General features: G+C 37.7%; 1 protein-coding gene across 3 annotated transcripts in view; it reads left to right on the top strand.

Annotated features, from left to right (window-relative positions):
- Positions 1–13,014, top strand: part of TMEM232 (transmembrane protein 232) — a 2,425,444-nt gene that overhangs the window by 1,037,575 nt on the left and 1,374,855 nt on the right. For all 3 annotated transcript variants that reach the window (XM_044064268.1, XM_044064269.1, XM_044064267.1), the window contains one exon: positions 1,885–2,063. In XM_044064268.1, coding sequence (XP_043920203.1) covers positions 1,885–2,063 — 179 coding nt within the window. The remainder of the gene's footprint in view (positions 1–1,884; positions 2,064–13,014) is intronic.

Raw genomic sequence — 13,014 nt, forward strand, 5'->3', positions numbered from 1 at the left:
AGAGCTCGACACGATCTGGTGCTCTTTGTATTTATTTTTCAGCATTAGATCAGTTTCTTTGGTAAGATAGTGACTTTATAATCAACATTCAAGTGTTTAAATTTCTGCTGGGAGTCTAAAACGTTTATAGATAACAGAGAAAATCAACAGGATGAATATTAACACAACATCCATGCAGCTGGAAGTTACTGAGATGTTTCAGTAGCAGGATAAATTGCAATCAAATTATTTGATTATATTCTTTCTGAATGCTCGGGTAGGACAGCTTGATTTCATTGAATAACATTGCTAGATGATATTCTTTTGCAAAAATAAATGTGCTGGTCTTATTGTTATCACCATACCACACAATAAATACGAACATGCATCAATAAGTAACCACATTTCTTGTTCTCTTTCTGTTTTGACAAATTAGTAAATAATTTGGCTTTTGCCAAATTAGCCATTCTTTGTCTTAGCGTTATAGCCTTATGGCCTCATAAAAAGAACGTGACACATTTAATGCAGTTAAGCTTTAACCTCTTCCTAGTGTTCTATTTAAATCTTAAAAAAACAATAATCATGATATTATTGCATTATTAGTAAGAGATGTAACTGCAGTCAAATGTCCTTCAGAAAAAATATATTGCATTGTAAGCAGTATTTTTTCAGATATTATAATTAACTATTTGTATTTAAATCTGAGTAATAAGATAACCAACTTGTCCAGTTTATCTCTCTCAACATTGTTGCTTTAGTTGTTAGTATACATGGTTACCATGCTACTATACCCAACTACCATGCTATTCATATGGCATGTCTGTTTGGGAATTTCTTTGCTTTCAGCAGTACCATAGATTTTTAGACTAATACATCACAGCATATATAACAGAAGGATGCTGTGTTGGTTAGGAAATGCTTAGCAAACACTTTGAGCTTCTACTGTATTTTATTGCCGCAGTACTGTTCCTTCACCTGATATTTTTTTTCTTCATTAAATGATTTTCATTTGCAATGTTTTTTTTTTTTTTTTTTTGCTGAGGAATCTGACCAAAACTGTATATAACTGACAGTAAGATAAATAACAGCTGACTCTGCTACATTATGACATGCTTGTTAATGTCACATCTGCAGTTTCAGATTGAAATCCCCTTAGTCTGCCTCTCTTATTCCATTCAGTCTTGAAACTGTTTTGTACTAAAAGTCAGTTCCTACATGCTTCTAGACAGAAACATAAAAGGCTATATGTCAGTAGGTTAACTTAGTTTCCATCACTGTCAGGGATGAAGAAATGCAAGGCACAGGAGACTACTCTGCTATTGATGTTTGCAAACTGAAAAAGTTCCCCTATCAGCAGATTTATTCACCACTATTCCAGCTAGGAAGGTATTCATAAGAATAAAATAACTTTTTCTTACATAGTTATTTTTAGGAAATACCCATATAGCTAATGCCCGTCAATACATATAGCGAACAGTTCTTCACAAGCTCTGAAACTAATTTTTATAAAGGTGCCATCGGTAGTTACAAACTGGCATAGACTGGTTCATTTTCATTCATTTTTAACCCAGTAGGAGCAGCACTTAGGCAGAAGGTACTTTTTAAGGAGTGAGCCAGGACTGCTGTCTGAATTATGTAGAGTCACACACTATGCAGTTGGAGACTAAGGAAATCAAATCCAGAAATAAAGAAAAAAAACTTATTAACAGCTTAAAGGTTTAGTCTTTTGTAGTAAAAAGCCAGATTAATGAAAGCAGAAAACTAACCTTATTTTTTTCATTGACGCTTCATATTTTTTAAATATATCTATAAAATAAGAAATAGTTTTATTGTACACACTGTCCAGTTATGCATGTGACATGCTAGTTAATGAAATCTATTCCTTTCTTGTACTTTTTGTTTTAGCTGCAAGCGACATGTTATCCCATCGATTTTATGACACCTGAAGAGAAGGAGTGTGAAATGAATCAGTTTATTTGGCACTGCCTGCTGGTCTGGTTTTGTGTGCACTACAACATTCATCAACTGGAAGAAGTTCTGCTACAACTTCAGCAATGTAAAGAGGAACTTCATCAGCAAAACTGGTAGGATGCATCCCATAACAATGTTATAAATGAAATGCAAATGACCTTTCCATGTGGACATTAATGGAATTTAAGAAACCTAAGAAAGCTTGCAGCAGTTTCTCTGCCAGAAATGGAGAAGCATTTCATTTAAGTCCACTGATAAATGGCTCGCCCTGCAATCATGAAAGTGGTGGACTCACACTTCTATTTGTATTTACTGAGGTAGAGTTCTTGCCTATAACAGCTTAATTTGTGTGTTTTGCTTATTTTTAATATCTGGCAGCAATTAACTTTGACAAATAAAGCAATCTTTGTTGTCATATAACAGTAAATATATTATACCAGTTTTCTCCAAAGACAATTAAAAAGTGATTCATATTAGTGAAACATTTCAAAGAAAGTATTGAAAAAAGTATTCCAGTTGCAGGAAAAACAGACTTAGGGATGCCAGATTTTACTAAACTGTGTAGAAGCTTTAGATGAAGAGCACATAAGTACAACAAACAAAACTGATTGCCCTGAATAATCCACTTGTAATATAGTTTTAAACAGAAGAAATATGTTTAAATATTGGCAAACATAAAAAAGTGTCTGCATCTTTCAAACAAAGATGATCAATCCTAAACAAATGGATAGATGAACTACAAAAAAAAAAAAAATATCTTCAGATCCTCCAAAAAGAAATACACTGGCATTCACTGAGCACGGTGTTATGTTATCTATGTGTAGATTCTGGCAGTCTTCTTGTAAGTCTTCTTCTTCTTTTGGCTTTTCCCGGTTAGGGGTCGCCACAGCGGATCATCTGTCCGCTCATGATTGGCAGTGGAGTTTTACAGTGTCTTTTTGTAAGTAATTTGTGCAAAAAACCTTTTCCAAATCTCACCATAAAACATTTACATTTTAATGTTGTCTTCCTTGGAGAAGGTCAGTGACACAAGAAAACCATTATATTTAAGCTTGTCCATCTTACATGTTCTTTTTTCCTCTTCAGAACTTTTTTTCACCGTTGTGGTCATCTCCATGAAGACTAATGTTTGTTGTGCAGTAGCATTCTATGGAACTTTGGTGAATTCATGAGAAGTTGATATATATAAGGAATTGCTAGTAACACAAATTATTCCTTCAGGACAGAGATAAACCTTTTTTTACTCTAGACTGTTTCTTATTTTAGATAAGGACAAAAAACAAAGATCATTTCTAGACTTCTCAGCTCTGAGCAAGTTCATAAATGCAAGATCATTCAGGATGATGATTTTTTTAAAGCCTTTACTCTTTTTTTATAAAGAAAGCTCCTCAGATTTCATATAGCTTAATGTAATTTCAGTTTTTAACTCAACTCTGCCATATTGGCAGTACAGTTGTGCAGGGCAACACAGTGGTGCAGTGATTAGTGCTGTTGCTTTATAGCACTTGGTTCTCCAGTTTGTTTCTTTGGCTGGGGTGCCTTCTACATGGAATATGCATGCCTTCCTTGCATCTACTTCAGATTTCACCAGGTGTTCCAATCAGCTGTTTCATTTCAAAGACATGTGTAAATGAATTTTGATTGTTCAAACAACCTATAGGAGTTTCCTGCCTTGTGCCTGGCTAGACATTGGCTTGTCTGTGTCCTCGAACTGGATAAAGTGGGTAACTAGAGAATGAACAAATAAATCAGTAAATCAATCAATAGATGAATGAACTTGGCCATTTGGGCTAGCTATAACCCCATTTTGTTTCCCAGATGTTTAGCTATGGTGTTCACATACCTGAGAAAGTAAAACATAGTGTCTGTTATAGGAACAATTGTTTAAATGAAACAAAGACAAGGGAATTGTTGACACAGCACATAAGATAGATAGATATTAATATCATTCCAAACTTCAGAAATAATGATAATTTACAAAAAAAATATTCTTTGACCCCTTCACATGAATATAGTTAGTTACTAGAGGCAGTTACACATTTATTGCTTTTGAAAGTCTTTCCAGCTCAAGAAATGTAAACAAACATTCAGATAGTATAGACAAAATTATGTTAGCAACATACCATCACTGCAAAACAGTTTCTGAGAACCCTGGGATAAATCCTCTTGCACTTCCTTAATGTGTCTTGTGACCTTTCATAACAGGAAAGACACACTGATGTCTCAGAAATCTTTGTAACCAATCTACAAATCATCTGAATATGATGATTTCTGTTCCACAATACATAAATAAGTAAGTTTTATAGTGGCAGATACTGCAAATTAGTCCAGTGGAATGACATATTCTTTGGGTTATGCTTGAAGAGCACAGTTTAATAATCTGGATGTGCAGGGACAACTGGTCTGAATAAGGCATGCCATTTCACAGCAGCCTGAAAAATATAAAAGGAGTGTGCAGCATCCTGGCTGCCTTCCAAGTCAAATTTTAGGCATTACATGTTTAAATCAGTGCAGACAGCACCACAGTACATATGGTTCAGAAGGAGAACTTTCCAACTTTACAAGGAAACACATATTGGAATGAGTCTTGCATCACAACCTTTGGCTATTGGCCGCTCATATCATGGGTTTATAGAATAAATTCCTTTGAGCAGAAAGATAACTTTGGCACATAAATGGAATCTGGATCTGCACATATTTCAGCAAAATGCACATATTTGGGATCTCTCTGAAATGGGCCTATTTGCTACACTCCCTAAAATTCAATTCATTGTCTTTTTTTCCTCATGCCTCATTAGATACTCTAAATTACACCCTTTCTTTTTTCCATGCACTCACAGCTTAAAGTATGCCTTCCCTTTTTTCTATTAATTCAAAAGATACCACTCAAAACAGGACAAGGCCATTGCAACTTTGACAGCTCTGTTTTGGCCAAGACAATCATGGTATTTTCTCAGAATGAGTTTAATTTCTCTTTCACCATGGTTTATTACCTATACATGAATGTTTTCTGACTCAGCAACAAGGCAAGTTATGACTTTCCAACTTCAAAACTCTAAACCAATTAGCCTAGTGCTTAGAGTTTTGATTCCTAATAGAAAATACTTTTCTACACAAGTTTTAAATATTTTGAATGAAGTCACGAGATGTAGTACAAAACATTTTACACAAAAAACACAAGACATTTGTTTCTTGGCTTATGGCACACGGTCTGGATCCTTCACATTGTCTATGAAGATTACTATACTGTTTAGGTTATGTGTTTGGTTCATACTTTGCCTATTCATCTACCAAAGTTCATGCAAAGCAACCTCTAATTGTGCATAAATATTTTTAAATAAAGAAGCATAACCTTTTGTTAAGACTTTCCATAAATATGTTTCTTTGAGACCACCAAGATAACTTTTGTCTCCCATTAGGGATTTGAACTTTATATTGAGGGAATTAATTGTGTCTCCCTTTGAATTAACAGATTCAGTGAATTTAAAATGCCTCTCACAGAAAATACTTTTTTTTTCCCTTACCCCTGTTCCTGTTGACTACCTGATCATGTCAATGATCCAGACCAGTTGTTTTCCAACTGGGCAACAGTTAGTCATGCTATAGCTAATGCACAGGAACCCATTTGAGGATTTGTTTTTTTTTTTTTGCTATATGCCATGACTTTCTCCTGTATACTGCAGTAAGTGCCCTAGGAGATGGTGTGCAACAATGGAAATGATGGATGCCATTAACTTACATGTGTGATGTAACTCATCAAGCAGCTGTGCTTCATCTTGTGAGTGAACAGGTCCCAGAAGGTCTCTACTCTCCACTCATGATACATTAATGGAAAATGCACCACTGAGGCACACCTGTTACTAACTCCCCAGGGAAAGGAAAACAGATAAAACCTCTTCCATCCTGTCTTTTTCCACGTGGATTCTCCGGCTCCCACAATGCTAAGTGTAGGTTAGCTGAGATGTTGTCAGAACTCGATCTCTCTATGCCATGGAGTCAACATTTGTTTTTGTGGCTGTTACCTCTGACATAAGCATTTCAGAGTTACAAGCTGTTAAGTGTAAACCACCTTTTTTTTTTCTTTCATGCCATTTATTGCCTCTTGAGTGGCTCTCAGTCAATCTATTCAACTTTTTTTTTTTTTTTACCCAAGCTACAGAAATGATCAAGACCACTGTTTGTTTTTGCTGGGTGTACACAAGCAACATAAATATTATACTAGGAGGACTAAGGAGCTCAGAAAAAGCTGATGTTCATCATTAGATCACTGTTGCAGTAGCCTAAGCTATGTCTGGCCAGCTTCTAAAGCTTTAGAGTACTTTTCAAATGCCCTAGCAGCTAGAGAGCTCAAGGAGAGCAGTATAAAGTTATGGTTAGGATGCACAATTCTCAGAATATTCTTACTACTGAAGGGCACTGTCTGCTGTGGGTTTGAGAAAATGATGGTCAGCTAGCTGTTCTTTAAAGCTGGGCAGAGAAGTTCCCTATTAGGGACTGCCTTCCATTTTTACCAAATGTTGTGAGAAACAGTATATATTTTTTGTCAAAATTTGTTGCTGGTGGTTAGGGCTAGTGTTTTTGGTGGCTGTCACTAAAATGTTTTATCTCAGTCCGTGCCTTTTAGTGAGGATGGACATGAGCAATACCAAGGCTACACTACCTGCGTCCCAGCTTCTCAAATGTTCTCTCCCCAATCTGCAAGAAGAGAAAAGTTGTATGGAAGGTTTCAGTCTTGACTTCTTCCTCCTCTTTGCCTTGGCCATCAGTGAGTAGTGCTGCAGTGACTACACTGCATTCCTTGGACCATTTATCAATGTCTGTTGGTCCCTTTGGTGATATTCCTTACGAAACTGCTAATGACTTATAGTCAGGCACCTCCTCTCCAGGTGTCCTCTTCAGGAAAGAGATAACAACTCTTGTCAACATCAGAGGAGAGAACAGACTTTTTTCCTTTACATGGCTGCGCTGAATAGTGTGAATCTCAAGGAAAAGAGCATTCTTCAGGGCATTTTTTATTTGGAGGGTCTACTGGGAAAAGGAAATGTACGATTAGGTATTTTTCTTCATCTGTGTCTCCTTCAGCTAGGGGAGAACAAAGAGGATTGCCTGGGTTTTGTTAAAGGTTTATTTAAAGCCTTTCAGTCATTACATTCTGAATCTTACCTTAATTTAAAAAAAAAAAACTTCTTCTCTGTCAGATGCTCATACTCAATCTGAGGAACAAGGATTAGACTTAGACTGTGTTTCTCAAGATTCTAGTCCACAGAATGTGGAATCTGACTCTGAGAAAAGTTTTTCTTTGGATTCCCCACCTAAAGTGTCTTTTTTTATGCTGTTTCCAGAATGAAGAAGTTATTTCAATGGGAACAAAAAGAAATACTAGAGTCTCAGCAGAGATATTAAGATTTGTTACAGGTGGGTTTTCCCTCTGTCATCATCTGTTCCTCCTGTTTTGCCAGTTAGTTTGCCTGATAGTTAGCCATTTGCCCCCAGAACATCTAACAAACTGTGAGGTTCCCCAGACCCACACATTTGTTTTCAAACCGTAGGTCAGACCCTGTAGTAATTTCCCTGAAAAAGATACAGCTATCCCTATTCAATTTGACAATGATGGGAAAACCTTTGATACTTTTTGGAAGAAAGTTTATACTTCTTCCACCTTAGCCTTCAGGGTAGTGAACTGTCAGGCTCATATGTGTACGTTTCTGCTGGCATCTTTTGGTAATATGAAAAAGTTAATTACTAACATTCCTTCTTAAGAGAACAAAACATCTCTGAATTATTTTTTTTCTGCGTCTCAGGTAACTAAACACTATCTAATATGTTATGACACTGCTTATGCTGTTTCTAGAGCAGTTGGCACTGGGTCAGTGATGAGAAGATTTGCCTGGCTGCATTCTCAGTGTTTACCAGAGGATGTGAAAGCTGTGCTCCTGAACACATTCCTGAATAAAGAAGTGTTGTTTGGCTCCTCCTCTGCTGATGTACCCAGAAAATTTGATGAAAGGTGAAAGTTATTTCATGGGGTTACCTAGATTTTTTGATCAACTGTACCTAAATTTAAGACAAACTTTCCTTCCAGTTCTGAATCCTTTTATAAAAAACAGAATAAGCAATTACAGCAGACTACGGGGAGAGTCTTTCTAAAAACAATGGCAGGGAGGTTCACAAACAAAAGCAGGATCCTTCTAAAACCAAGTACAATTCAAAAAATCAGATTGACTATATGCCCCATCTTGTGTTTTCCCCTCCCCCACCCTGGCAACACAGTAAAAATTTAACAAAGTCTAGATCTTCATCAGATAACTTCAGACATGCGAGTTCTGAGAATCATTCAAAAGGGCTAACACTGGCAATGGGATTCACTTTCCCTATTCGAAGATATACCTATTCTCCCACCCAATAAATACTCTTCGTTTCCTCCTGTTCTGCTCTCTCAAGGGGTGATGGATCCTTTTCCTCCTAAACAAATAAAGACAGGATTTTACTGATGAATATTTCTTGTGCCAAAGAAGGAACATAGAGATTTGCCATAGACCTTTCTTTTCTAAACCTTCACATCAAGATTCCATAATTCAAAATACTCGCTGTAGGATGATAGATACGTACTAGACTAGTTGCCCTTGTAGATCATTTTAAGCCTAGACAATTTCCTTTTGTGAGAGCCAAACCCTATACCTCTTGTCTGTGAGGGAAACACCTTAACCACTGTGCCTACAGTCTCTGTTACTTCTCATTCCTCCTCTCAGTTTTCTAGTACCTCTAGATTTAAAAGATGTTTATCATCATATTCTATTTCTCCACGATTTAAGGTTCTTTTTTTAATTTGTTTGTGTGTGGTTTACATTTTCAGTTTTTGACTTTACCTTTTGGGTTGTCATTAGCTCCAAGAGTACTTGCAAAGTGCATTGCACCTGTAATAGCTCACTGAAGGTCACAGGGCATTCACATATTTCCATATTTAGACAACTTCCTTATTTTTGAGGTCTCTTTCAAGATATGTCAAGAGGTCTCTTTCAGGATCTGTCAAGAGTGTTTTTCTTGGGTAAAGAAACTTTTTCTAAATCAGGGATTGCAAGTGAACCTAAACAAATCCTCTCATTCCATCTCACTGGATAGTATTTCTAGGATATCTCCTAGATACATCTATGGCAATGACATTTCTTCCTCAGGACAAAGTGGAATTTTATAAGGAATGGTTTCTGACATTTCCAGCCAGACTCTGAAACTACCAGGAATACCTCAAGAGTCTAGGTTTCATGGGTTTGACAGTTCTCTTGATTCCTTTAGCCAGACTTCATATGAGGAAAATCCAATGGTTCATCAAATCAATTTGGTCCCAGTACAAGTACCCCCCCCCCCATCATTTAGTTCCAGAATTTGTGAAAAAGAAGACACTCTGGTGTGGAGCCAGATCTTGGTCAAATGAGGATCTAGGTAGGGAAGTAGACCAGCTGCCCCACCGCCATTCTGGTGTCTCATTACTTGCCCCCCCCCCCGAATAAACACTGCTGAAAATTGTCCAGATTCAAAAACTGCTTTTTTCTTTACTTTTGAAATTAAGTCAGCAATATGAATTTATTTAATTTAAAACTTTCAATTTAATTATCCTTTGTTGACCAGGTTACTCCCACTAGGCTAGTAGCATCTTTTCAGGGGAGACCCTTGGTGGTATTCATACTATTAGGGGAAATTTGGCCAGGGTATTGGGGAACTTCCCCTTACTCTTTTAGATAGCTCAGGTGGATGTTAAAGATATCATAGCACCTATCACAGACAGATGGGACCTCATTTTAACATCTCATTCAAAGGATGACTCAATCAGGAGTGCAACACTTCACCCTTTAAAGTGCACTGCAGTATCAACAATTCATCTGCATGGCATGGAAGTAGAACCCACAGCCTTCTGCACCAAAGGCAAGTGTGCTACCTGCTCTGCTACTACCACTGCATTGAAATTCTATAGCACAAATACTGACAGACATTTGCCAAACAAAACATTTGCACATTGAAAACAGACTTGGCATGAGCAACAGCAAACTTCTCTTCCCTTAAAGCTCACATTCCTTGAAAATGCACCCTAAAGATTTTTTTTCATTAAAATTTATGAACCAATAGAAGGGTGCAAGGTTTGAGCCTGAGCACAAGTTAATTATCTAACTGCCATCCCTAATTAAGGAATTACACACAAACCTCTCCTGGAGTACCTGCTGAGAAGGAACTCTGTTCATCATTGTACATCAAGGTACCTCTCAAGAGTACCTGTTCTGCTCTCTGGTCTATGGTAGCACTGTTCATGTAGAAGTAATGGTAGCACTGCAAGTCCCAATGCACATTGTGTTCTGCTCTCCCCAGTCTATGATAGCAATAGCACTGCTCCAATGATGAAATTCTGTGTGTCATGCTAAGATGTATACACAGACCATGGATGCTGGATCCTTAAATAAGAAATGTAAAATTTTAATTCAATTGTTTAATTAAAAATTAAATGTTGTGGCAGCCCCCAGTGCCCCCTAGGCAACTGCCTAGGTCATCTACTGCTGGATCCGGCTCTGCTCTGGTGGGTGAATCCGTTGTTTCTCAACCCAGGTCATCTTTCTTCCATTCCAGAACCTATTCTTTCTGTAATCACAGATGCCTCAGACTTGCTTGCGGAGCTGTATCCAAGGGGGTGATAGCCCAGAGCAGTGGAATAAGGAGGAAAAACACATAAATGTCAAAGAAATTTTGGCACTAATGAATGCTCTCAAATCTTTAAATCACCCTTGGATTCCAGACCCTTTTCTAGTAATCACAGAAAGCACTGCAGTGATGTGGTACAGAAACAAACAGAGTGGAACCAGATCCTACCCCCTTTGCAGAGTAGCTATGGTAGCATGAGCACTAGCAATTCAACCCAGTCTGCCTTTCCAAGCATCTAACATCATGTTAGAGCAGAAAGTTGTAGCAGACAAGCTGAGCAGGGCCAGGAAAGACTCCCATGAATGGAAGTTGCACCCAGGGGTCTTCCTGGAATTGATCCTACTGTGTGGAACTCCACAAGTAGATCTTTTTTGTCTCCATTCACAACAGCAGATACAGAAATCCTTCCTCAGGGCTCCTTGTACGGATGCTTGGGAACAGATGCCTTTTCATTCCCATGGTCGGGAATGTTTCTTTATGCTTTTCCACCATTTCCTCTGATAACCAGGATTCTTCTAATTATCCAGAAGAGCGGTGCAAGTATAATTGCCTCCTTTTAGCCCAGGCATCACTGGCTCTCCCTTCTTTTGAAAATGGCCAAAGGCAGTTTCCACAAGTTCCATCACAGAATGCACTTACTCATACAACACCCTGAATTTTCATTTCATCAGCTGCCTTGCTTGGTAATAGAGTTTTAATACATTTTAGGCACATGTTTTCTGATACACACACCAGGTATTAAAAGGTGCTAAGAAACCTGCTACCAGAAAATCATTGCTGGCTAAGTGAAAAATAATTTCTACTTAATGCCAAATCAAGATCCATGATCTTTTAAAGCTCAGACACCTCTAGTTCTACAGTATTTGAGTTATTATTCTCTGGCCTTTCTTAGATTTCTATCAAGGTTCAACTTTCAACTAGTTCTGTTTGTCTGTCCACAGAGCCTGCCTTTTCTACCCTGCCTCAGGTGAAACAGTTTTTGAAATGAGTTTTACATATCTGTCCACCTAGAAGACAGGTATTTCCTTCATGGGATCTTAATTTTGTTCTGAAGAAACTTACACTTTTTTTTCCTTTTGAACTTGTTCATGAGGCTGATTTGCATTTCTTATATTCGAAGGCAGTGTTATTCATTGTTCTAACTTCTGCAAGAAGGATGTCTGAGTTACAAGATCTTACAGTGATTCAACCCTGTCTTATCTTTCACAAAGATAGGGTAACTTTAAGAACCAATCAATCTTTCCTGTATGCCTAAAGCGGTGTCAGAGTTTACCATGAGACAGGCTATTCATCTGCGTCTATATTACCAAATCAGAATGTGAGATAACTAAACACCTAAACATCGACACATTAAGATCGAACTACCAAAACTATGAACGGCCACTTCAGCAATTTTTTTTCCCAGGGGAAAAAATCGCTTGGCCGTAGTCAGGAACTTGCCCTTTTCTCCACTGTAGAGTGATCTCAGAGTTGGTATATTTAGTCAGGGGGGGGGGGTGTTGGGGGCAAAGCCCCTCACTTTCATAGGGTTTGACAGTTTGTTTGGGTTTTGGTCAGCCAAGCATTTTTTTCCCCCTGGGAAAAAATTTGCTGAAGTGAACGTTCGTAGTTTTGGTAGTTCGATCTTAATGTGTCGATGTTTAGGTGTTTGGTTATTTCACGTTTCAATTTGGTAATATAGATCCATTCATCTCCCTGTTTTCTTTCCAGAACCAAATATAATAGAGAAAGAATTCTATGTGCTCTTGATGTCCGTAGACAACTCAGGTACTATGTTGACAGGACGAAAACCTAGATGAAATCTAATCAGCTGTTTATTTCATATGAAGGTAAGAAAAAGGACAGCCAGTCTCAAAGCAAACATTTCTAAACAGTTGTTGCATGATGTTGCTTTTTTTGATTCCTACCATAACAAGACACTTCTATGCAATGTCAGGACCCGCTACAAGACCTCTGACTACTTCTGTGGATTTCTAGAAAGAAGTGGACTGTAGAAGTATTCTAGAGGCAGCAATTAGGTCTTCTGTGCACACATTTACTAATCACTACAAGCTAGATTATTTCTCTAGGTCCACAACAGACCTTGTTAGGACTATTCTCCAAGGGCTTCTTCCTCTTTCCTTTTCTTCCAGACTCTGGTATTTGACCCATATAGCTTAGGCCACTACTAAAGTGATCTAATGATGAACATCGTACAGTTTTGGAAATAAACTTACCATTACTAGATGTTCAAATAGATCACTGTTGCATTAGAAACACCCTCCCTCCTGCCCCCTTTGTTTTGTGACTTTTCATACTAGGGTGTAGAATTTCTGTCATTCTTTTCTTTCCCTGACATGTATCTGTATGGCAGGGATCTACCATTTCTCCAGAACAGGCTCA

Source organism: Protopterus annectens, chromosome 2.part2 (genome assembly GCF_019279795.1).
Source record: "Protopterus annectens isolate FY-2018-M chromosome 2.part2, PAN1.0, whole genome shotgun sequence".
NCBI lineage: Eukaryota > Metazoa > Chordata > Ceratodontiformes > Protopteridae > Protopterus > Protopterus annectens.